Raw genomic sequence first — 25,760 nt, forward strand, 5'->3', positions numbered from 1 at the left:
CTTATCAAAATGGTGTTACAGAGAAGCAATGACATTCTTCACAGAACTCATAACAATAAGGAAAATTACTGTGGGGTTTTATGCATTTTTTCAAAGGGGAGAAATTATCATGGGCTTGGCACATAGGAATTTTTTTTATCTCCTTTGGATAAAGGCAGACAGCAAGGTTCAAATGGTAAAGTTGCTTGAACAACTTCAGAAACACCAGTTTCCTCTAGAATACAAGCAGTAAGGATCTGGATAAGCTTTTAATACCTGAACCCTTCAGGTGTTGGGATGATGAGGTGAGGATTTGGGGGATCACTATGGCATCGAGGTACTTTCACAGGACGGGGACTATTCCGATGAATAGCTACAAGCAGAAAGAGGCAGAGGGAGGGCATTCAGATGATTGAAGAGAACAGTCAACACATGCATGTCACATTTGATGCACGATCATTGTAATGGAGGTCCAGTTCATGCAATTTGTTTGAAGTGGAAGAAACTGGGATGAAATCGACCCAGAGAGATTTTCTCAAATAGCAACTGATGTGGCTCACTGTGCACTCAGATTTGCCTGCCAGCCCATGAGAAGCAGACTTAAGAAATTGGTCAGCCCAATGTATATGCAGGCTAGTAGCCAGGAAATGTAGTGGGCTATGGAAAAGCAAACACTAGTAAGTAAGCTATTCCTATTTATATGTCATTTAGCGTACAAATAGTTAAGAAAATGTGTGTGTGTGTGTGTGTGTGTGTGTGTGTGTGTGTAATATTTTGCAAAAGTACAAAGGCTTCCTTAAGCCACAAGACAACTCCCAATTTATGGGACTTGCTCTGTATATTTAAATATTTAGCTTGACTACAGATATATTCTTTCATAATTAACCTGGACTTGTTTGGACTGAAGTTGTTCACTCTTCCAAGTGCATCTTTGATGTTCAAGCAAAACACAGATTTGAGTTTTCTTCTTTTCCTCCTCAAGTACGGCCATTATTTCTTCAATATACTCCTAATGGAGTATAATAATGCCATTATTTCTTCAATTTGTCCTAATGGACAAAGGTCCATTAGGAGCCATTCCAGCTCAACCACAATAAGCAAGAAAGATCCTAACCTGGTATCAGCAGAACACTTCTAGTAATTTTAATGTTGTCACTTTATAGCTGTACCTGCCATAGTTGTTGATCTCTCAACATAAGCAACTCCCTTGTTTATACATTTTATGTAGGGAAAGGCAAGCTAATTGTGGAGGACACACTCTATATACAACAAGACTCCACATTGGCTTGCAGGCCTCTCTAGTTCATGCAGACCTGCACACCTCGTGCCCCTCCCGGCACAATGTAGCCCACCAGTTTCATAGGAGGCCCACCAATGATTTGATCAGTCTTGTTTTTGTTCTTTGCCACCAACAATGTGTGCAGGGCTAAGTTGAAGAATCTCAAGGAAAGCTATTCAATTTCTGCTATTATTATGAACTTTACTTAATGCAAAATATTCTGTATAAGGTTATTTCCCATATAGATCCAGTTTGTTCACCACTGTTTTGTGAGCGTGGTCACACGTGCCTTAGCTTGGATTACTATTACATGCTCTACATGGGGCTACCTTTAAGGAGGGCTCAGAAACTTCAGTTGCTGTAGAAAGCAGCTAAAAGGTTGTTGATTGAAGCCAATTGTCAGCAGCCAGTGATTCCACTATTGTACTATACCAGGCATAGGCACACTCGCCCCCCCCCCGGGTTGTTTTGGGACTACAACTCCCATCATCCCTAGTTAACAGGACCAGTGGGTCAGGGATGATGGGAATTGTAGTCCCAAAACATCTGGCGGGCCAAGTTTGCCTATGCCTGTACTATACTCACTGGTGTCCTGTTCATTCCTGGGCCCTATCCAAAGTGCTGGTTTCTACTTTTAAAGTTAAGCCGTTTAAGTGCCAGGACACCTAAAGGACCACCTATTATTTATTTATTCTTTTTCTGCCTTTCTTCCTCTAAGCAGCACATGTGCATTTTGTAAACAATCTCCCATCCACACACTGACAAGATCCAGGCCTGCTTAGCTTCAGCAAGGCCCCTTGTCCCTTCAGAGCATGCCCTGGGACCACCATGCTCACTGAAGTCATCTGGACAGGAACTGCCAATTCCTGAGGCTCAGGAAGGAACATGTGGTGGGAACATGTGATGGGACTTAATTAGCTGCTGTGCTCATGCTTTGGAATGCTGTGCCTTGAGAAGAGTTATCTGGCCACCTCACCTCCCTGATGTCATTCCAAGCCAAACTGAAAACCTGTCTGTTCTAGTAGGCCAAGATGGATTATCTGCTGCTTCTTATATTTTAGAGGGGTTTTAAAAACTGCATTCTTTATTGTAGAGATGGGGAAACACTGGTCCTTTACAGGTTGTTAAGACTCCCAACTCCCATCAACCACAACCAGCATGACTAATGGTCAAGGATGATGGAAGCTGCAGTCTAATAACGCCCTGAGAGTCTCAGGTTCCCCATTCCTGCTGATTTATTGTCATCATTTTGTGAAGACAGGAGGCCGACATACTGAGTTGGATGACTGGATGATCCTTGTTTTTATTGTGACTCTTGTGTTTTATATTTACACATTCAATTCACTTACAATGACATGTTTCTATTTCTACAAACTACAGGTGTAAAGTTCCAGAGGAAGAGACTGTGTAGCTGCTGCCTTACCAAGGTACAAACCTGTAACAGGACTATGAGGCTTTCCAATTACATGGCCAATACATTCGTTCATCAATGCCTGTAAACTCTGGAAGATAGAAAATTAACATCACTGCAACAATAAATACAGTGTTTTTCTAATAAGCACCTGCAGTATCTTTAACAAATTGAAATGTATAACTTAGGAACATATATTATTCAAGAAGTATGAATAAAATGAACCACCAGCAAAACAGCCCTTATCTGGTCTCAAATGCAGCCAATAGTGTTTGTTAACTTAAAATGTGAGAGTGGTTAATGACATACCAAAAAGTCATCTTCAGGAAGAGCTGAAATAAATGCTGGCTCAATGGCTTGAAGGAAATCAAAACCTTGTGTTGCCCACCTGTTGTGCAGAAAGAAGTTACTGGTTAACCAGGAGTACTTATATAAGCAGCTCTATTTATTTAGAGAAAAACAACCTCTGTTGCCATGCTACACAAAAATATTGCCTTTCTAAACACTATGCAAATCTAAAACAATGCCTACTCAAGACTCTGTTCCCTGAAGCTATGTTTTTATGGCTATGCATGGGAAAGAAAACTGTAATCCCAACACCCTTAAGGTGGGTTTCAACACAGCACTAAGTGGGACATGTATTCATGGAACGAGGTCCATTGGCACAACAGGACTTCCCCCCTCCTCCATGTGCCTCCTAAACCTATTTTGGGGGTTTCCAAAACCTTCCAGAGCAGATTTAGGGGGCATGGGGGGAGGGGGGGAGGGGAAGTCTACTGACTCCTGATCTAGATGACAACCCTGTTTCCCCGCAGACATTTAGTATGTCCACAATGCAAAGTCTGGCCAAACTCTGCAACATCTCCAGTCGTGACAATTATCTTTTCAAATTAGTGACAACAAAGGAAATAATGGAAGCTATGTAGAAAAGGATGTACACCTAGTAAGGACAGCCAAAATGATTGGGAACCCACAATTAACCGTAACCAAACTCCCATGACTTTCAGGTCCTTAGTGAATTACAAGAGAATCCTTGGAGGTTGAGTGCAGCTCTTGATGCAGACAATGTGCAGAGGATTATATTCTAAGTCATCCTGATTATTTACTATAGCATGCATTCCCCATACTGTAATTTTAAAAATCAAGTCTAATTAAACTGTGTAACAAACCTTAATTCTAGCCTTGTTTTCTAATCACGAGAGTCACATTTATCTGAAAACTCTTAAATGACTGGTGCCTTGGATTACCTCAAATATCTTATTCTTGTACCCATGTTGTGGTATTTAGCATTAATATAATCTTCAAAGTAATCAAGGCAGCAACCTTGCTCTTTGTTTAAAAATTACAAGTTCCCATAAAACAGAAAGGAGGAAAATCGAAAATAGTTATTTCTCAATCATTACCTTGGTCTAGTACCTCGGCCACTCTCACACTTAGTAAGGACATAATTCATCCACTTTCTTGCAAAACTGATATACTGGTCTCCAATTTTCTGTCTGAATACCCCAGACATCAGACGGATGGCTTCTTTGTGGTACTGCAATATATTAAAATCACCTGTCAAGGCTTTGAAATAAATATTGCCATTTTCAACTGCTACAACAATGTTTCTTAAACTTCAAAATTCTGCATCCGGATTTACAAATTTTCCAATAATCAAACTCAAAATTAATAATAGGTACAACATAAACACACTGTAGGTGGTATCCAACCAAGTAGTTCATTAACACAAGGACTTCTGGCTGTGCAATGGATGTTCCCCTCCCTCCCTTTGTGTTCCCCCATCTCCCCTAAATCTCGTTGACAGAGAGAGGAGAGAGAGGGGAGATCCACTCTGCAAATGGAAATCATTGTGCAAATGGAACTACTTTGTTAAGATACCACCCTGTGAAAAAAGCAAGAGAATAGCATGGTATGTCTCTGTAACACCTTGCATGCAAACTTGCTGATAACCAATGCAATACAAAACTGCAGTTATGCATAAATAAAAAGGCTGTTGGGTTAAAACTCCCTGGAGCCTTTCATACATAAGAAAACGAAACCTAGTAGGGAACACTGCTATTTAGCAGCAGCCCTTGACAAAAGGAGAAGAGCTGTGATGGGTCTAATCTTGACCTGAGCAAATTGTCTTCTTCTATTTTCTTATGTGCTGTGCTTGCTACACAGCCTCCAATGTTTCATAACTTTCAAACAAAACAAGCATTCTTATAATGGGAAATATATATTGTTTTTATTTTTCTGTGCATTTTTGTTCTTTTGCATAAAATGTCAAGCGGAAGAGTGCTATTGCACTCATGTCTTGCTTGTGGACTTCTCATCTGGTTGGCCCCTGTAAGAATGGAATACTAGGCTAGACGAACCCTTAGGTCTGATTCTAAACATTCTGCTACTATTAGCTACACAACGCTATTTCTCCGAAGTGAAAAGTGATTACCCAATCAAAAGGCTGCTTAAAAAAACATGACCCATTTAAAAATTCGTTTCGAAGAAACAAAATTAAAGCCTTCCACTTGGCAAAAAAATAGGCAAAACTTTTCTCTTGAACCAACCTCAAAACCAAAGTTGTAACACTGAATCATGGCTTCCCGATAATATTGCTGCAGGGTGGCAGATTCCGATTCATCAACCTCAGCATCAAATTCAGATGTGAACATGCGATCAACTCTGTCAATCGCACTGCTTATCTTATTGCAAAGCTGTAATGCATCACTCTGGAAAACAGGAAAAATATTTGCTGAAATATTATTTGTGTATTTAATATTTGTATTCTGCTTTTCAAAAAGCAAACGCTGGGCTCAAAGAGTCTCACAGCAATCACAATAGCATTTAAAAACAACAAACATTGCAATATCTATAATATCATATACAACAGCATATAAAGCAAACAACAAATTCATCAAAACCATTAACTCACAGTTAATTGATACTTCTTAATCATGTAATACATGGTTCTACAGGAACTTTATGATAATACTCAATGGCTACTTCTCGCTATATCATGGGGTACCTTAGGCTGCAATCCTATACCTATATACCTGGCAGTAAGTCCCACTGAACTCAGTGGTACTTGCATCAGAGTAGACATATATAGGATTGCACTGTTAAAAAATAAAATGTGATTTTTACGCAAGAGCCAACTTCATCAAAAGTGTGATTAAGATTCTTCAAGTGCATATACCCAACCACTATTTGTGTGCATGCAAGATTCCACACCCAGTTTCCTACACACAGATTGCAATGGCCAGCTTCCAAGAATTTGCTGGTTAACCCCTAGAAATCTGGAACACTGGACCAAACATTGATAAGTGACTTTTGTAACCACAGCAGTAATCCAGAAATTAATGGACATGAGTATCTTAGATCCATTAATTTCAATGGATCTACTCTGAGTAGAAGTCAGGGGGATAAAACTGGTGATTTGTAAATAGTAAAGCCTTACAAGAGAAAGCTTTTCCCAAGCACAGCATTTTACTGTTTTCCTAAAGCACAATATAAAGTTTCTTATTTACTATTCAAATCTGTTTGGAAGCTATGCCTCATGTGTCAGTGCATAAACATACAACTTCCCAATCTGTATATATAATTCATTCAGCTTGCTGTATAAATTACTTCCAACTTACTTGCACAAAACTCAATGGCAATGTTTTTCTGATCACTTGCATTTAAAAGTAGACCTCAGCCGCCTCTTTAGAGATTCTGTAATTATAAGCGACTGAGAATGCTTAACAATCCAGAGGAATATAAACCAGAAAGATGTGTACCTTCAGCTGCTGCAAAGCTTTGGCGATGACTGGCTGGCTGGATGTTTGCTCCTGATGTAAAGAGATGAGCCCTTCAAGAAACTGTTGGACAGCTTTTCTCTGGTTCACAAGATGAACAGGCTGCATGACTACAAGGAGGAGGTTGTCAACCTAAGAATACAAGGTTAATTTATGGTATTGCTGAAAACAGGTTCCCAAAGTTATAACCGTGAATTCGATTACAGCTATTCTGAAATTTAAAATACTTAACTCTGACATGTTTTAAATGGTACTATTTTTCTTCCCACAAAATTGCTAATTTTATGAAAAACGTCTCCAGTTGTACTTCTGGATTTTCCAAGGCTGTTCCTTCAACGTTCATTGTGACCAATTTAGAGACAGTTACATATTGATAAACATATTTTGGTGCATTGTCTACATCCCTCTATGCACCAGAGGCTGCTAGGTGAGGGATGAGAGCAGCTCCAGTTGTATGTGCAGCTGTGGTGCAAAACCTCCACACAGCAAGTTGGGGAATGAAGTCTGTGCAGAAGCACACTTCAGCAAATGTGTTGCTGAGTAGTGGGAGGAAGAGAGCTCCGTGCACTTCTTGTTGCTAGAATAAAAACTTTATATGCTCACTATATACATTAGTTTCATACTTCTAAAGTGAAGAAAGCCGTTTGATTTCTCCAATATGTCAACCGGTGCAAGAACTTATTAATATTATAACAATGGTACATTTTCTACTAACATCCTGTAGCTTCAAACATTGTTTCTTATTTATTTTATAAAATTTATACAAGGCTTGATTGTAGAGTTTGGATATGATATCCTGCTCTATCACCACCCTAAGGAGTCTCAAAGCGGCTAACATTCTCCTTTCCCTTCCTCCCCCACAACAAACAGTCTGTGAGGTGAGTGAGGCTGAGAGACTTCAAAGAAGTGTGACTGGCCCAAGGTCACCCAGCAGCTGCATGTGGAGGAGCGGAGACGCGAACCCGGTTCCCCAGATTACGAATCTACCACTCTTAACCACTACACAACACTGGCTCAAAGAAACCTCAAGGCGGTTTTACAAAAAGGTAGAATAATAAAAAGCAATATAGAGTTAGGTACTACGGCAAGCTGTTCAGAAAAGAATTGCTTTATTCAGCAAAGCACCATGCTCTGGATCACAACCCCAATCTGATCTAAGGCTATATTGACAATTTATCCTACTCTCAAATCCATTAAAGACAGAAAAATACACACTTTTTTGCAACATGAGGATCATATGCAAACTAAACCCCTATGAAGAATGCATAGGCCGAATTCTCAAGCACCTAAGATCCTACCCTAGTAGTATTTCCGATTTTCTTACGTGTGAGAAAAGCAGAGCATTTCTTAAATGTTGGGAGTACATAAATAACTACCATTTACCAAATCAGAAGAATACTAATACAGAAATTCTTTACCTGCATACTTCTCAATGTGTCAATTGTCTCCACCTGAGGGACAATTTTGACAGGCTGTCCTTCCCAAGTGCTCCAGCTGTCATCAGTGTCATCATCTTTGTCTCTGTACTTTGTCATAAGTAAAAATGGTTCGCTTGCAACCTCATCAGAGTCTTTTGAACAGTCCTTTCCTGCAGCTGTATTAAGTAGCTGCAGGATGATAGATTTCTCTCCTGAAAGGCTATCTGGCACAAAAATCTGCAAGTTTTCAAGTCCAGGGATCTGTACCTGAGGAACAAACCAATATGGTCCAAATTATTAACACCTAGAACCACAGAAAAATTTCACTCATTTTTCTCAGGGTGAAAGGATTTTCACAGATGCTAAGTGACTACCACCATTATGCACCTTTTCCATGGCTATTTGCACTGCATCCCTCCCCACAACCACCACCTAGTGCTTCTTCATCTCAGTTGTCTCCCCCATCACTGCACGATAATAGCCAGTGGGGATCACACAGTGAACAAGACTACAGAAAATTGACACTGAAGACATACAAAGTGGTGTTGCTCTTGCCCCAGGGTGTATTGACAACGCATCACTAGGCATCACTCTGTCTTCCCATGTTTCACTACCCATCAACACGGCACAGAAAGACAGGAACACCTCTCAGTTGCCTTGGCAACAATGGGACACATTCTGTGTCCTGTTGGGCTGCAAAAGAGGGCAGTGAGGTGATGCCTTTCCTTCCTACCCACCTCTGCCCCACAACGTATATCAGGGAGGTCAGGTGTTTTCCACGTACACAGATGTATGTCCAAGGAACAGCATTCAGTCACCTGGACCCCCGCCTTCAGCGGTACACCCCAGACACAGGTTTACCCCCTCAGTGAGAAATTATTTATTAAGTGTATCTTATCCTTCCCTTCATCATATGATCCGAGTGCAGGTTACAATTCAGCAAAATATGCCCCCACGAACTGGTCCTTTGGTAGCTAGACATGTCTAACCTTGGTAGTTGGACATGCATAAGATCTACACGCCACACACTGGAGATCATAATAATGCCTTTAAGCCCCAGGCTGATTTTACCTTCATGTACTGTTGTCCTTTCAGGGCACTGAGGAAGTCCCGCACAGATGCAGAAAATGTGAACTCTGCTGCTATTTCAAGGTCCTAAGAATAAAATGGCAAGCGTTTATCAAACTGTGCTGTTAAGAAGCCTATCAATGCAGCTGAACTGGGCACACTATGTAAAACCACTTTTTTCTTTTTACCTTTCTTAATCTCTTGGCAAAGCCAAGAGCTTTGGATGCTCTCTCTCTGGCTTCATGGAACAGCTCTTTCAGTGCCCGGCTGGTCTCTATCACAGACCGCCTACAAATAATTTAACAGAATGCAGTTATTTCAACACATTGTCACACATGCATTCAAATGTGCTGAAGAACAACACATAAAAAAGGGCTAATCAAGAAGTCAGAAGGCAAATATGTACAGACACATCCTACACAAAAAGACAAAGTGTACAGTTAAGGAAACAAGGCAGAGAAATTATTTTCACGCCCTTAACTGCAAGCATTATTAGGCTGAGCATACACAAACACTGGGTTTCTGCTGCAATTTTAAAATAAATTCATGCTGCTTCTTTCATGCATATAAAGACATCCGTAACATGATATCTTATGTAGGTCTGGGAATACCTGATTTCATCTGAAGCTGCACTGTCATCAGCATTAGCCCAAAACTCATCACAGCTCTCTTGTAAGCCAGAGTCTAAAAAGATCCCTGTAGATTTAAGCAGCACTCCTGCAATGTCACTGAAACAAAATAAAAAACAATTGTCACTCCCACAGACAATGCAGAAAGAGGCTTGTGCATCAAAACTTCCAAAGCATTCCAGGATTAGAATGCCATTGATATGAAAGTATTAAATAAAGTTTATGTAAAATAAATGAAATGAACTGTTCCCCAGTCAGATACAGTTTTGGGGGGGGGGGACCTAATTAATTTTAAAATTGTTCAGATACACACTGCTTAATATTCAACTTTTACTAGCTTCTTAATAAGATCAACTCTACTTTTTGACAAAACAACAGAATTGGGAGACATGAAAGCAAGCTGCTTAAGCGAGCTGTAATCTTAGGAGATAGTTTTTTAAACAAACCTTAGAACTTTCTATCATGTACAGTAATACTTTTAAATGGCAGTAGATTTCCAATTAATAAAACTTTTTAAAAAAATCCCTGCTAATAAAACTTAAAATTTTGAGCAAAATGGACACGAGAATCACAATAATAATAATTTCTACCAGAACAATTTTCCAGCTTGAGCTTCACCTCCTCGTATATAAGGAGTGATTTCTTTGGTGAAATTCCATTCTTCCTCCAGGAGATTTTTTAAACTATGAGATGCTTGAGGTAACTGCTGTAGCATTTGGATCCAGCTTCGCATATAATCAAAATAAACCTTGAAAAGGGAAGAACAGCAATTTAGGCTATATTGTTTCACCAGACTCCACAATGGAGACAGAGCCCACCTGTAATGTGAGGGTGGCGTTGTGAAATGGAATATCGACAGAATGTATTAGGGAGGTGAGATGCCAAGGGAGATATGTAAAAATCAGCACCTCATCTCTGTTTTTGCTTCCAAAGAGCAAAGCTCAGGACCATACAAGACAGGACCCCTGATTATATTGCACAACATAGTTAAAACAGAAACACAATTCCTGCACAACTAGAGAAACTAATGAAAATAAACTGACAACGGTGAGGCAATTAAGAATCCAATAGAGAAGCCTACAGAAGTGACCCACTATAAAATAGGATTGCTTGCTTACCATTAACATCTTATGCAGGTCTTCCTCAAAAGAGTCGATGTTGCAGTTGTTCTTCTGTAAGTCATCTAACACCTCACGTAACATAAACTGATAATATTGCTTCATAAGCAGACCCCCTTTCAGGACCTCTTTACACTCTCTCACTAGCTGCAAGGAAACAGTCCATAAAAAGCAATAAATCATTCGGATGCTTAAAAAAGAGTTTCTCTTGAGATTTTAATCATAGATTTAATTTAGAGGTTTTAACAGATCATGTGGCCCTCTCTACACAACATAAAATCGCCAAGCAACACAAGAGCTACAACAGTAGAGTGGGTGGGATTTCAGAGTTGAATTCTACAGACTATTAACTCTGCTAAGTGTTTTACAAACCTTTCTTCATTTACTATCACAATGAGCCTGTAACATGGAGCCACCTTTTACTCCAAGAAAGGCCTCAAATGGTAATGACCAGTGATGGTATCTGAACCCAGATCTCCACAGCTCAAATCCCACACACCTTTATAAAAAGTTTGCTTTATATCATTTCACAAAACCCTTTTTTTAATTTAAGAAACCCATAAAACTTCACATTTTCACATTTGCCTGCTACAATGCTAGAATTGTGGGGAAGGGAGGGGGCGTGATAAACTTTTTACTGTATACTATAACTCAAGCCCCTGCAACAGAGTAGGGAATTAAAACCGATTAAATAAATATAGCTGATGGCTATGTATTTACTGAAGCTAAGGAATAAGTCAATTTAGTTGGCAAAGAAGCAGAGACAGAACCATATTTGCCCTCCACAGAATCCTCAGTAATTGTCGTCATTCTTACAAGAAAGCGAAATAGCAGCTTACAGTACTGTGCTTCCCTCTGAATTGTTCATCACTTTATTAAGAAATGTATATCCTGCTTCTCACCCTGTGTCTCAAAGCAGCTTACAAAAAATTGTAGGTTTTTGGGGGAGAAGAGGTATAAGATCTTACTGTAACTTTTGGTAAAGCAATTAGCAGAGAATTATTTGCAAAATGTTAGAATTGTGCATAGAATATTGGCCTTCGTTATCTTTTAAGTATCTTTTTATGCTACTGAAAAATATTACCACCAGTCTAAATACGTACTACGCATCCCTTCTGTGGAACAATGTAAGACTTATTGCTAAGGACTGGGGAGGGAGGGGGGTTAATAAAACACTTTGGGCAAACCTGTTTAATACTCAAGAGAGATGGCTCCCCAGCAGGCTGCTGTTCCAACCTTAATTTGAGGCATTCATGGATAACATTGAGAAGGACTCGGCAAAGAACTAGGAATGCAGGCTCAAAAGATGGCAAATCCATAGACTTCAGCTCTTCCCGTGACACAGTACTGCACTTTTGATCTGAAGAAGGCGGAGAATTTGACAACTGCACGTAATCTGAACTTAAAATAGGATCTGGGTACTCTGAAAACTAACAAAAAAATAGATACTATGTAACAAACAACCTGAAACACTCCCCCCCCCCCTTCAGTTTAATAACTTATCAGGTGTAAACCCACCACCAAACATTGACTTTAAAACAACAACAATCTTGTTCAATCAAAGTATCAGGCTTTCCTTTCAGACCTGTAGAACTATAGTAGTAGATGTTGGTCACAAGCCAGGAGAAATCACACAATTAACTTTGCCTGCCCAGCAGGGCGCTTGAGCTTTCTCAAATCAGCATCATGCCATGCTGCTTAGCAAGTCCACTTTTAAGTGAGTGGATTTCAAAAGCAGCTTGTGATGCAGCACAAGCATTGATATTCAAAGCAAAATATATCTGAAGTTCCATGAGGGCACCTCTAAAAAATCTGCATGGACGGGTTGGGATATTTTGTGATAGTTGCGTTTCTCTATGCCATACTGTAAACGTTAAAATGAGCATCGTAATTCCAATCTGCAAACAGTCCTAGTGTTAAAACAATGTCTAAAACACTTGTGTTAAGTGACTGTACAGCACTACATGCAATATAAAATGTTAATACGCTAAACAAATCGCTACCTACATCAATGTGTTAAAAAGCCATTTGCAACAAGTTTGTCCTTGAGCTACTAACTGTAAATTTAAATGTTCATTTTATAAAATTGCTCCTCCTTGGATTTTTAGGAAAGGGAAACCCCTGTTAATGTACACATTTCCACTGATATCAGCATTTTAATTGCTTATTACTAAATGGGTTCATCCAAATTAAATAATGTATAGCTGAGGAAGAGATAGTATGCAGTGAATGATTGAATGCACCTCTAAGTGTGACTGGTATTAAGCAGTTACCACTACTACTACTGCTTGTAGTACTACTACATTACCGTCTTACCTCGGCTCCCGAACATCTTGGGAGTCTAACGTTTCGGCTCTCAAACAATCAAAAACCGGAAGTGACTGTTCCAGTTTTCGAACGTTCTTTTGGAAGCCGCACAGCTGATGGGGCTTCCGATTGTCTGCAGGAGCTTCCTGCAGCCAATCAGCAGCCACACTTTGGTTTTTGAACGTTTCAGAAGTCAAATGGACTTCCAGAACAGATTCTGTTCGATTTCCGAGGCATGACTGTACTACCTATTTTACGCCCAAGGCTATGAAACCAACATGGCAACAGCTCATGTAATAAATAAATGCTCATGTAACATTCATATAGTCATAGAATTGAAAGGGCAGAATGCTCAAAGTCTTTTTTTTTTACTTTGCAGATCATATTCCATATTATCACATATATCACAGCATCTCTCTGGAATCAGAAATTTATAATTTTAAACAGACACAGTAAGCCAGTTACATGTAATTACACTAGCCCAAAAATTTAAACATATTAAAGCTGCATTCCTATATACACTTACCTGGGAAGATGTCCCACTGAACTCAATGGGCCTGACTTCTGAGTAGGCATGCATGGGATTGTACTCTAAGTGTCTTAGTTTTCATAAATGCAACATCCAATTTGCTTTTCTTTATACTACCTCAGACACATTTCTGACATTTTGTGCATTTATTATTAGATGACTGCTTCTCATTATAGTATTATTTCAGAAAACAAAATATTTCAGGAATGAACATGCTAAGAAATACACCATTGCCAAAATGTGAACTTCATCCTTCTATATACTAAAATAGATTATTAATTTCTGCAGAGCAAAAAACAGTGCAAAAAGTCTACATCAGTATCTTCTAGAGCAGGGGTTGGTAACCTGTGGCTACCCATATACCGTTGGATTGCAACTCTCACCATCCCTGACAATTGGCTATGATGGCTGGGATTGAAGGGAGTCCAACATCATCTTCTGGACAGCCACAGGTTAGCTGCCTTGTTCTAAAGAAAGATGTCTCCACAATAAAGAAAATTTACCTGGAGTAGACTTCAATATTAAACATCCCTTTACAATGGCTGGTTGTTAAAATTAATAATAATAATAATAATAATAATAATAATAATAATAATAATAATCCAATCCTAGACTCCGAAGTGAGTTAATTTGGAAAATGGAACCAGTCAATGCCTCAATTCTTTTTTACACCTCACTGTTCACCATCATATTAGATGATGAGACCTTGTTAGATAGGTTTCTTAATATCCCATGAGGTTTCATTTCATAAGACTTAGGATTCTTTATAAAACAGCTGAAAGGTATGAACTCTATAAGCAATGATAATGCCATCACTGGGTAGTTAACACAACAGCGATGCTCATCTCTCCACATTCACATTTTAAAAATCTGTATTGCAGAAGAGCAGATTAGATAATGGAAAAACTTTCTAGCAGCGATCATTTTGTTAATGGAAAAAACTGCACAGAAAAGTAGCAGAACCTTCTTTGGACAATTTCAGAAAGTAGCTATAGTAGATAATTATGATCAGCAAATCCAGTCTCAAGGCAAGGGTCGTCTTGATGTGCCTTCTAATTTTATTCTACACTGTGGTTATTCAAATTAAAAACGCAATTTGATATACAAAGCACAATAAGGCATCGTACCCACATTTTCAATTCAATTCCCATACAAGGTTTACAGTATAAATTAATATGCTCAAACTCATATATTATAATAAAAGAAAATCCAATGCAGTGGTGCCTCGCAAGACGAAAAGAATCCGTTCCGCGAGTCTCTTCATCTTGCGGTTTTTTCATCTTGCGAAGCAACCCTATTAGCGGCTTAGCGGTTATTAGCGGCAAAGCGGCTATTAGCGGCTTAGAAAAAGGGGGGGGAGCGGAAAAAAATTGCAAGACTCGCAAGACGTTTTCGTCTTGCGAAGCAAGCCCATAGAGAAATTCGTCTTGCAAAGTGCCTCGAAAAACGGAAAACCCTTTCGTCTAGCAGGTTTTTCGTCTTGCGAGGCATTCGTCTTGCGGGGCACCACTGTATCTTTAAACCAGACTTTATCTTCTTCAGAACACACATTTGTCCTTGAGCAACCCCCCTCCAAACGCCATGATGAACACAGACATTCTGGTGTAATCTGAATGATACTTCAGTAGCCATGGAAGAGATTGAAAGAATGGGGAGAGTAATGTGGAAGTGATTAAATGGGTTGCCACTCATACTTCATTTATTGGTACAACCACAAAACCGAGAAGCTGCTATGCGCACCCACATGCATACCGTAACTCTCCCCTTCCTAACAATAATGCATGCACCCAATAATGCCCAGCACACTACAGTTACCTTGAAAAGAGTCTTTTATTAGCTAAAGAAGGCTTATTTCAGTGGAGGGAGGGGGAGGGACAAAGGAAGATCTCTGAGAGCATGAGGATGCCCATGGGTGTCATGATGTCAACCCATGAAAGAGTGTTGGACTAGAACCAGAGCAAGCCAAATTCAATTCTCCACTCAGGCATGAAAACCATGGCTTGGTGACATTGGGCTGGTCACTGTATCTCAGCCCAACCCACCTCAAAAAAAACACTGAGGATGAATTTAGATGGGTAGGGGAACAACTACACACAACGCCCTCAGTTCCTTGGGCAAAGGGCAGAATATAAACCTAATAAAAAAGGAAATAAGTTATTAAGTTTCATTTCCATGCCAATCCATATTCTGAAATTCAGAACTGAACAGATTCCCAGCATGCACTACATTTCACTTGGGCTCCAGCAAGGACTCCTATAAGAGCTTTATTTCCCCACACTTCACAAATACAGGAAAGTTTCCTATTTCATTTCTGTGGGTCTGGACCCCTAACTCTGCCATACATTAACCAGTACACAAAGCATCACGTTTTGAAAGTCTAGCCTTCATTTCTAGACTCTGCCCATGACTTTATGGGCGGTAAGTAACAACTATGATCCAAACAAGAAGGGAGGGAAGGAAACTGGACTGAAGATCCACCGATGGGAGAGCCAAGAAGAGTAGCCTTCCTCAGCCCTCTGTTCTTTAACAAAGCAGCTTCAAGGAGAGATTTCAGGGCTCAGCACCTCACGCAGCCAACACGGAGCCAGGGCACATGCAAACTTCCAAGGCCAACATGGGAGTTCCACATTGGGTTTTTATATACGATACTTCTCCATTAACACATTGCAGTGATTAAGATGACTCATTAACAAGGCATTGCATATCGCAAAACAACTATGTGCATATTATACAGAAGAATAGTTTCCAAAGAGAAAATTGAAACAAAGGAACAGTTTCCTGAAAATCTTTTAGCAGCGTGAAGAACCGATTCTCACCCCCCACCCCCGTTCCTCCCAGAACCTACCTCCAACTGCTGATCACTCTTTATCAATGCCATTCGGGCCCTTTGCAAGGAGCCGTGCATTAACTTGTGCAGTCTTAAAATGAGCTTTCGCAACCCCATTTGTTTCAGTGCTTTATCTACAAACGGTCTATAAATAGAGGTCAAACAGTGTCTGCTGCACCCCGTCTCACCGCTGCACTCCGTAACAGCCCAGCAGGTTGAGTCGTCCTCAGATTCAAGCCTGTCAAGCTTTCTTGACAAATGGTCCTGTGCCTGAAAGTCAAAATTTGGCTTATTGGCAAAATTATTCTGGATGGCTTGTCTGAGTTCCTCCACACTCTCCTGAGAGATTTGTTCTTCATCTTCACTTTCTTCTGTGCACGCCCCCGAGGTTCCCCTATCATCGTCCTCCTCCTCATCCTCTGGATCGTTGTCCCTGAATGGACGAGGAGAAGGGATTTCAAACACTGGCCAGCCAATGTCAGAGAGATCCTTGATGCCCAAAACAGTTCCCATAATCCTCAGTTTCTGGTTTAAGTCTTTTGTAATGTTCAACCAGAGACAGAGCGCCTGCACCCTGTCCTGAAAATCCCTCGCAGCATACTTTTCGTAGTCACTTTGAAGGGCCTTCAGAGATGGATAAAGTGCTTCTACGTATTCTAGCAGCTCCATTATCCGCTTTACCTGTTCAAATGAGACCCGCTGGCGATAGAGATGCTCATGGTAGCTAGAGTAGCCCATAGCATTAGCTCCATGAGCTGCTTTACACTGTCCTCCTGATGTACCATTAAGACTAGCGCCACTGCCTAGACAGGAGAGGTTCCCATAGTTCACTTTGAAAGTAAGGATTTCAACAATAATATCTGGGATGGCTTGGCGGGCTGTGTACAGATAGAAGTCTTGGTCATTAATAGTCCGCCCCGCGTGCCAAGCTTGCAGTTCAAGCCAAATTAGTTCATTGGATCGGTTTAACTCAACAGCGGAAGTGCTCTCCTGCCCTTTCTGCTCTTTGTCCTTTTTCTTGGAAACTGAGGTAAGCTTTAACAAAAGCCGCAGGGTTTCAAAGAACTTTAAGCGGTCCGCTGGGTAATCAGTACGAGAAGTCTGGCGTGTAGTTTTGGCTATAGGCACAGGTACAGATACGAGAGGCTTCGCATTGCTGCAGCCAAGGCTGAGGTAAGGCTTATTGAGATCAACATCTGGAATTGACTTTTTTGGCAAGGACCCACCAACCGTGTCCAACATGAATGAGCACTGGACATTTTTCTTGTGATCCCTCTCAGTTGTCCTCAGGGTGGCTCGGATCTTTTTCCCCTGCTTATAGCTGTGCTCTTCAGTGTTCTCAATGGTTTTGCCGTTGTCTTTGTTGGACAGCTGGCTTGGCGAGCTCATCTTCTCTGAAAATTATAAGATAAAATTTTTTTGCACCAAAAGTAAAAAGTTCACTTTTAAAAAAACGCACTCATGCCCTGTTTCTTTACTCCATTTGTATAATATTCCAGTTCTGTGATGTACTAAACACACATGACACATACTCTCAAAACTTCATATTCTCTTCATATTCATTAGACACCCTTACAATTATTTAAACAGTTCAGAACTCAATGTAACACAAGTGGTTTTAAAATACTGTACCCCATATGTTTTCAAGTTCATTGTCATAAGCAATGTATTAAATCAGTGGCTATCCAACTGGTCTTTAACAACAGCCAGAGGTAAAGTGGCAGAATGTTATTTGTGGCTACAGGTATGGCAACAGCACAGTCATATCCCATGTAATTAAACACTGGTGCCTCAGGGGCTGCATTAAGAAGTTCTCACAGGCTGCATTTGCAAAACTCTGATTTATTAAGTTCCAGTTACCATACAACCACTTCTTCACATACAGCTTTGACAGCTAAAGATATGAAGAAAACTCTTGTCGTGATTGTCAAGGTGCTTCATCTAGGTATCACAAATTATTTCTGGGGTTTCTTTGTTCCCAGGGCTCTTTCTAGGGGCTCAATTTAAACCACAACCAACTCAAATATTCATATTTTCCTGAACAGTCATGACAGATTTAATAGTAATAACTGACAACCACAGAAAAAAATTCTGGAGCACATTTCACTCCCTGAAATCAAGGCAATGCTGAGTCACTTTGCAACTAAAGGCAGACATAATGATACTGTGGAGCTTTTAAAGTAATAGGTTTAGCTCTGAAACCATGCTAATGGAAACATTCTGTTGTACTAATTGTAATTATGAGAATTGACTTCTCATTATAATTATCTCTTTTGCTGCACATGGCAGCTGGAATGAGTGACTAAGAAGCAATTCTGGGAGCACCAGTCGAATGGAAGGGAGAAGGAGGATTTTTGCTCTCTCCCCCTATCCCCCCCCCATCCAACCCTGCCCTAACAAGTTTCAAAAAAGAAAATGTTGCATAGAGAATGAGAGTTGTTTTTAGCAACCATTTTTGCACACTTATGCAATAGGGGGATATAATTGTAATAGATCCATTGCCCTCTCACAGAAACTACCAGGCTCTGAGGGTTGGAGAAAACTGCTGTAGCAGTTTGATCCATCTTTGAGTTCTATACTACTGGTATTGGGGAGGGGAGGTAAAGGTATAATGCTCTCGGGGGCGGGTGGAGGTTTCAGTGCAGTATATGTTCCCATCTCTACCACTTTTCTTCTACTTTCCAGCACCATGAATCTTCTGTACTTCAGGCATTGCTGGGGAAACCTCTGTGCTGCTCTTGCCATGAATCACAAATTACGTACTATACATGTTGTACCTGAACCACTAACCGCTTTAACAGAGGGTGGTGAACTCTCTCTTCCTGTTACATAAAATAAAAAGGAACTAAGTGATATATGTTCAACCTAGTTGGAGAGCAGGTTCAGCATAGTGGCTAAGAGAATGAGCTACAAATCAGAAGTCCCAAGTTCAAATCTTGACCTATTATGGGCTTGCCAGGTGGTCATAGAAAGCCACTCTTTTCAGCCTCAGATCCCATTTATCTATATGGGGATAAAAAAAAATATTGACCTACTCTAATCTGTTGTGTTAGGACTGTGGAGTATTCTAAACATTCTGCAGCACTTTATAAATGTTTACAATTAGTATGATGACAATGAAACAGCAGCATAAATTAAATGGACTTCCTATATTCACAGAATGCAGCTATTTTACACAAAAAACACTAACTAGCACGCTGTACTGTTTGCGAGCTACATTAGTATGAGCGGTAATGTGAGATTTGGGCAGAATCATTAATATCATCAGCACAGCACAGAAAAATAAATACCTGTCAATACTAATGTTGTGCATACAGATGCACACAATGGCAATGAAGGGTGTTTTGATAACCTTCCTGTATGATTTCTTGGAGAAAGCACCTGCATTATTACTACAAAACTCTGTAGAAAAAATGATTTATCTAATCCTCAGGGGAGCAGTGAGACACATTTGTCCCACAGAATATACAGGAGACTGTATTCAAGGCTCTTCTCTTAGCCACTATCAGAGGTATTAATAGGGGAGGAGTCACAGCATAGTAGTTAGCAATCCATGTTTTTCCCACTTAAATCCTTCTGGAAGGAGGTGATGGGGAAAGGGTTTCTATGCCCACACAGCACTGGAGAGGCACTGCCAGTCAGAGTAGACAATATTGGGCTAGACTGGCCAACTTTGAGCCCTCTATCTGTTTTGGGCTACAACTTCTATCATTTCCAGTGTACCACACACATACCTCTTAAAAAGCGGCCGGTAGGTCTCCCAACGCTATTTTTCAGATGCTTCGTTGACGAGCGCTTATTCTGCCGTGGCGTGCTAGGAGGAGAGTTTCCATAGGAAGTTTCAGCATTTTCTTCATCAGACAAGTCCTCAGGATCAGATTCGGAGATCCTGCCAGAGACATCTTCAGACTTACTGTCTTGCCTAAGTAGCAAAAGGAATTAAGATACAGAGGTCAGTTTAGAAAAGGCAACCCATTAGTGTGTCTCCACCCTATCACTGTGAACTTTCTGTACACTTGCCACTCCCATGTGACATACTGCAGCTCTCCCAACAATGCAGCTCCCCACCCCCACCCCAGATTTCTGTCTGAAGTTGGAAACGGCAAAAAGAAAAAAGAAAAAGAAAAAACAAAAATCCTCCACCACTTACCAGCAAACAAAAAGTTAGAAGTGGTAATATTCCTCGAATAGCATGGTAAGGTACCATGTATACTCTTGTGCCCATAAAATAATAAAGGTCACAGATTTATGTAGCACAGGACAAACACAAAAGGATTAGAACTGCATTCTGGAGGCAGTTGGAGGATGGATGGCAGCTAACAGATTGAGGCTGAATCCTGACAAAGACAGAAGTACTGTTTTGGGGGGACAGGGGGTGGGCGGGGGATTCCCTGGTCCTGAATGGGGTAACTGTGCCCCTGAAGGACCAGGTGTGCAGCCTGGGAGTCATTTTGGACTCACAGCTGTCCATGGAGGCGCAGGTTAATTCTGTGTCCAGGGCAGCTGTCTACCAGCGCCATCTGGTACGCAGGCTGAGACCCTACCTGCCTGTGGACTGTCTTGCCAGAGTGGTGCATGCTCTAGTTATCTCCCGCTTGGACTACTGCAATGCGCTCTACGTGGGGCTACCTTTGAAGGTGACCCGGAAACTGCAATTAATCCAGAATGCGGCAGCTAGACTGGTGACTGGGAGGGGCCACCGGGACCACATAACACTGGTCCTGAGAGATCTGCATTGGCTCCCAGTACGTTTCCAAGCACAATTCAAAGTGTTGGTGCTGACCTTTAAAGCCCGAAACGGCTTCAGTCCTATATACCTGAAGGAGCGTCTCCACCCCCATCGTTCAGCCTAGACACTGAGATCCACCATCAAGGGCAGTTCCCTCATTGCGAGAAGTGAGGCTACAGGGAACAAGACAGAGGGCCTTCTTGGTAGTGGCGCCCGCCCTGTGGAACGCCCTCCCTTCAGATGTGAAGGAAATAAGCAGCTATCTTCTCTTTAGAAGACATCTGAAGGCAGCACTGTTTAGGGAAGTTTTTAATATTTAATGCTGTATTGTTTTTAACACTTGATTGGAAGCCCCCCAGAATGGCTGGGGAAACAGCCAGATGAGGGGGGTATACATAACATATTATTATTATTATTATTATTATTATTATTATTACATGCCTAGGAATGAAGGTAAGCACATCTCTCTGCATGTGAATGTCATGTGCTCCCAAATCATTCTTGGAACACCAATTTCCATGCACATACACACTCACATGCCCCTTGCTTGGCTGGCAAGGTAACAGGGTAACAGATACTCCATTATGGAAGTATCTAGTCTCACACGCCAGGTATTTTGAGGGTCAGAAGCTACCCCATCTGATTAGCTAATGCAGTGTTTCCCAACCGGGGGAGGGGGCCCCAGGTGAAAACCAAGTAGGCTAGGGGACCACAGAAGGAAGTGAGAAGTGAATTTTAAAAGTGATTTTTAAAAAATCCTGATGGCTGGCTATCTGCTTGGCCAACCGCAAGCGGGTAAGGGAGTGGCCCACCAGGGACCAACACTCCTTTTTGCCATGTGTGTTTTCTTGGAGCAGTATTGGTTTGTTTCTGGTGGGAGAGGGTGGTCGCTGAGGCTCCCGTTTTGACCTGTAGAGCCCCCAATCCAGAACCTTCAGGTGGCCTGGAGTGGGGCTGAGTGAGCCAGAGATGCTCGTTGCTGCCGCCAGTGCTGGGCCTGGTGGCAGCCTGGGCCTGACTCTACAAGGCGGGTGCAATTCACCCCAGCACCTAGCAGATCAGGGTCTTCAGATGATGCAGAGTGGGTGCAGGGCCTGCCTGCCTGCATTGTTGGCCCGGCTCTGCAAGGCGCAGAATGAAATCCACCCCAGCGCCTAGCTGAGCAGGGTCGTCTGATGCTACTGTCTACTCTGAGCTCAGTGGGCCTTACTCCCAGGTAATGGTGTGGGGGGCTATAGTATTTTATCTAGGCAGCCAGGGCTGCTCCGGATGACAAATCTTTTTGAACCAGGTCAGTGAGGACCACTTGCTTTTAAAAATTCTCCCACATATACAGAACTCCCTGTGCACCTTTTGGACTTTATTTATAGGTTTCCCCCTCTGTGTCAAATAGCTGGGGTCAAATAAGTGTTGTTTACTTTTTATAATACATGGAAGATGGATCTCCCGGGGGGGGGGGATCTTGACTCTCCTTCCTTGGAGGTTTCAAAGCAGAGGTTGCATGGCCATCTGTCATGGATGGGTTTAGCTGAGTTTCCTACGTTGCAGGGGGTTGCACTAGAAAGATGACCCTTAGGGTCCCTTTTCAGATCTATGATTCTATGTTTTCTGCTTCAACAATATTTCATTATGTTCCTATCATTCTACTCAATTGTATTTTCCATAAATTATAATAATTATAAATAAAAGATGTTATATATACAAACAAAACATTTGAATAACTACCTTTCTACCGGTAGGAGGGAGGCCTGGGCATAGCCAGGATTTTTGTTAGGGGGGCAGAACCTCATATTTGTTTCAATTTTTACTTATTTGGGGGGCAGCTGCCCACTGCCCCCCCCTTGGCTAAGTCTGGGGCGGGGGCACAGGAACGAAACAAGGTCGGAAGGGGACCACGGCCGGAAATAGGTTGGAAAAACACTGAGCTAATGAGATAGAACTGCTACTATGGAGAACAGCCAACCAGAGGCAGAACACTCACTTTCCATGCAGGAAGTCATCGTTCCTGCTCCCTGCATTTCCAGAAAAGGCAACATATGGAAGCAGGCTTGGAAGAAATGTCTACCTGAGAAACTAAAGAGCTGCTGCATTATCAGCATGAATAATACTGAGCTCAACTGACCAACACTCTGAGTCATTATAAGGCAGCTTTTTATGTGCTGCCCCCTCCTGCCTTTCTTTGTGTACTAGAGTGGGAAGTACAACTTTTGAAATCTCACTGAGATGTAGATGGGAAACAAGGAGCAATACTTCAGAAGGACTAGAAACTTTGGGAGGATATACATCAAAATCAGCCTTCTGGTTTACGAAACTTATATGCACCTAGTTGCGAAAGGGAAGGCAAACTAATCCACCGACGCCATTAAACCTTCCAGGAACTTTCTTAAATGCTAATGATAGCTTTCTTTCACTTACATGCAACAAGAAACAAAGGTCAGTAAAACAAAGAGCACTGCTCTATTTGATCCTGGGACAAAGCTTTCAGACATGACTTCTCCAAACCACAAATAAATGCAAACACAAACAACTCCAGCTATAAGGCAGACAGATACCATCTCAAGAACTGGCTCACAAAGTTTCTGTGTGTCAAAATTTTGTTTTAGTATTTTGAAAAATCACTTTGAAGCAGACAAGGGCAGCATGTGATGATTAGGGAGCACAAGAATGTTTGGAAAGATGCTTTATTATGTTAACAGTCTAGAAATCTGGGCTGCAATGTTGTTAACTGGGGCTAGATGTTTTGAATTATGCCAGTTGCTTTGTAACTACACTGGATTCCAGTCATTTTCCAGACCCAGCTCAGAGTGTTGGCTTTGACCTTAAAAAACCTCAGCAGTTTTCAGCCAGGTTACATGAAAGGTCCCTTCCTCTCACAGGTTCCTACACACACCATCAAGCAAGAGCTGGCCTTTCAAAACTGATTTTGGCTTTTTGAATTTTTAAGACCTGTCTGTGCTTTAATTTTATTGCTTTATCTGTGCTGTGGTTTCTTTTATGTTGTAGTCGCATTTTTACTGCATTTTAACCCATTTAAATTATGCAGCCCAGAGAACTTTGGTAATGAGGTAGCATAGCATTACTATAAATAAATAAAATAAATCATACTTTACTGTGAGGCAACATAAGTTTGCTAAACCACATGCTTAACCAACTTGTTCCGATCTACAGTTTCTAACAATTTGCCTGAAATCACTTATATTTTTCATGTTCACTTCCGCAGACTTAAAACCTCACCCACAACAACCAAGCTAAATTGCAGCCCTGTTTATAGACTTGAATTGATTATGCTTTTACCAGAGTCAGCTCTGCCCACATTTGAGAATCAAATTCATGATAGAACACCATCTAGAATTCATATTATTGTCAACTTGCCATGTAAATGCATTCTGCATTAAGTTTCACTTTTGTCATGTTTCATTTGATTTAGCACTCTCAAGAGAATAGCTTAGAACTGAGTCACTTCCTAGCCTCAGTATGTATTTAACCCAAAGGAAAGAATTTGGTTGCATGGTATTATTATTATTATTATTATTATTATTATTATTATTATTATTTATTATGCTTAATTGTGTCTCTCATACCTTGGTGTTCTGATAGCTTTCTCAATAGCCTGGAAGGATTCAAGATACAGTGGTACCTCGGGTTACAGACGCTTCAGGTTACAGACTCCACTAACCCAGAAATAGTACCTCGGGTTAAGAACTTTGCTTCAGGATGAGAACAGAAATCGGGCGGCGGTGGCGCAGCGGAAGCGGGAGGCCCATTAGCTAAAGTGGTGCTTCAGGTTAAGAATAGTTTCAGGTTAAAAACAAACCTCCGGAACGAATTAAGTTCTTAACCCGAGGTCCCACTGTACTCATGTTCATTTTAAAATACCTGGTTCTTCTTTTTAAACTCTAGATAGCTAATTGTCAATTCTTTTTTGGCCCAGCTTTTAAGATTTATTATTTAGAAGACTTTATAAACTGCTCAGGAAAAGAATCCTTGCAGAGTTACTTAACTAAGCTTCAACATGCATTTATATGTATTTATTGCTTTTTTGGACATCAGTTTATGAAAATTAAGCACCCCGATGATTTCTCTCCAGGGACAAATGGTTGGGGTATAATAGTAGCAGTAATAATAATAATCGTATTTATGAATAAAAAGTAAAAGGATTTACGCTACAGTGGTAACTCGGGTTACATATGCTTCAGGTTACATACGCTTCAGGTTACAGACTCCGTTAAGGCAGAAATAGTACCTCAGGTTAAGAACTTTGCTTCAGGATGAGAATAGAAACCGTGCAGCGGCGGCCCAGAGGCAGCAGGAGGCCCCATTAGCTAAAGTGGTGCTTCAGGTTAAGAACAGTTTCAGGTTAAGAACGGACCTCCAGAATGAATTAAGTACTTAACCTGAGGTACCACTGTACTTAATCCGTGGTACCACTGTACTTGTAACTGGCAAATTACAATCTATGCACCTTCTTGTAACTTCATGCTACCTTCAGTAGTTTCCCCGATAACAAAATCAACATAAGACAATGGGGAAGCTACAGTAATAGCTGCATCAAGAATGACATATTTCTATGACAACACACTGTTCCTACTGTCACTGCAGGCTAGCAGATTAGCTGCAGCAATTTCAGCAAGGACAGCAGAAGCTGATATTTAGATGGAGTAGCCCTGTTCCCCTACTGCACCTGTTG

General features: G+C 41.0%; 1 protein-coding gene across 5 annotated transcripts in view; it reads right to left on the reverse strand.

Annotated features, from left to right (window-relative positions):
• MAP3K4 (mitogen-activated protein kinase kinase kinase 4) overlaps positions 1 to 25,760 on the reverse strand; it is a 73,503-nt gene that overhangs the window by 16,306 nt on the left and 31,437 nt on the right. For 3 of the 5 annotated variants that reach the window (XM_079971855.1, XM_079971853.1, XM_079971851.1), the window contains exons 2-16: positions 20,079 to 20,266; positions 16,363 to 17,738; positions 11,869 to 12,111; positions 10,682 to 10,828; positions 10,154 to 10,311; positions 9,546 to 9,662; positions 9,123 to 9,222; positions 8,938 to 9,021; positions 7,867 to 8,133; positions 6,431 to 6,580; positions 5,219 to 5,380; positions 4,073 to 4,206; positions 2,979 to 3,057; positions 2,682 to 2,760; positions 256 to 352 (exon numbers count right to left, since the gene is read on the reverse strand). In XM_079971855.1, coding sequence (XP_079827981.1) covers positions 256 to 352; positions 2,682 to 2,760; positions 2,979 to 3,057; positions 4,073 to 4,206; positions 5,219 to 5,380; positions 6,431 to 6,580; positions 7,867 to 8,133; positions 8,938 to 9,021; positions 9,123 to 9,222; positions 9,546 to 9,662; positions 10,154 to 10,311; positions 10,682 to 10,828; positions 11,869 to 12,111; positions 16,363 to 17,733 — 3,188 coding nt within the window. In that variant the 5' untranslated portion in view covers positions 17,734 to 17,738; positions 20,079 to 20,266. The remainder of the gene's footprint in view (positions 1 to 255; positions 353 to 2,681; positions 2,761 to 2,978; positions 3,058 to 4,072; positions 4,207 to 5,218; positions 5,381 to 6,430; positions 6,581 to 7,866; positions 8,134 to 8,937; positions 9,022 to 9,122; positions 9,223 to 9,545; positions 9,663 to 10,153; positions 10,312 to 10,681; positions 10,829 to 11,868; positions 12,112 to 16,362; positions 17,739 to 20,078; positions 20,267 to 25,760) is intronic. The other 2 variants (XM_079971854.1, XM_079971852.1) reach the window with 1 other exon arrangement.

Source organism: Podarcis cretensis, assembly GCF_951804945.1.
Source record: "Podarcis cretensis genome assembly, chromosome: 3".
Taxonomy (NCBI): domain Eukaryota; kingdom Metazoa; phylum Chordata; class Lepidosauria; order Squamata; family Lacertidae; genus Podarcis; species Podarcis cretensis.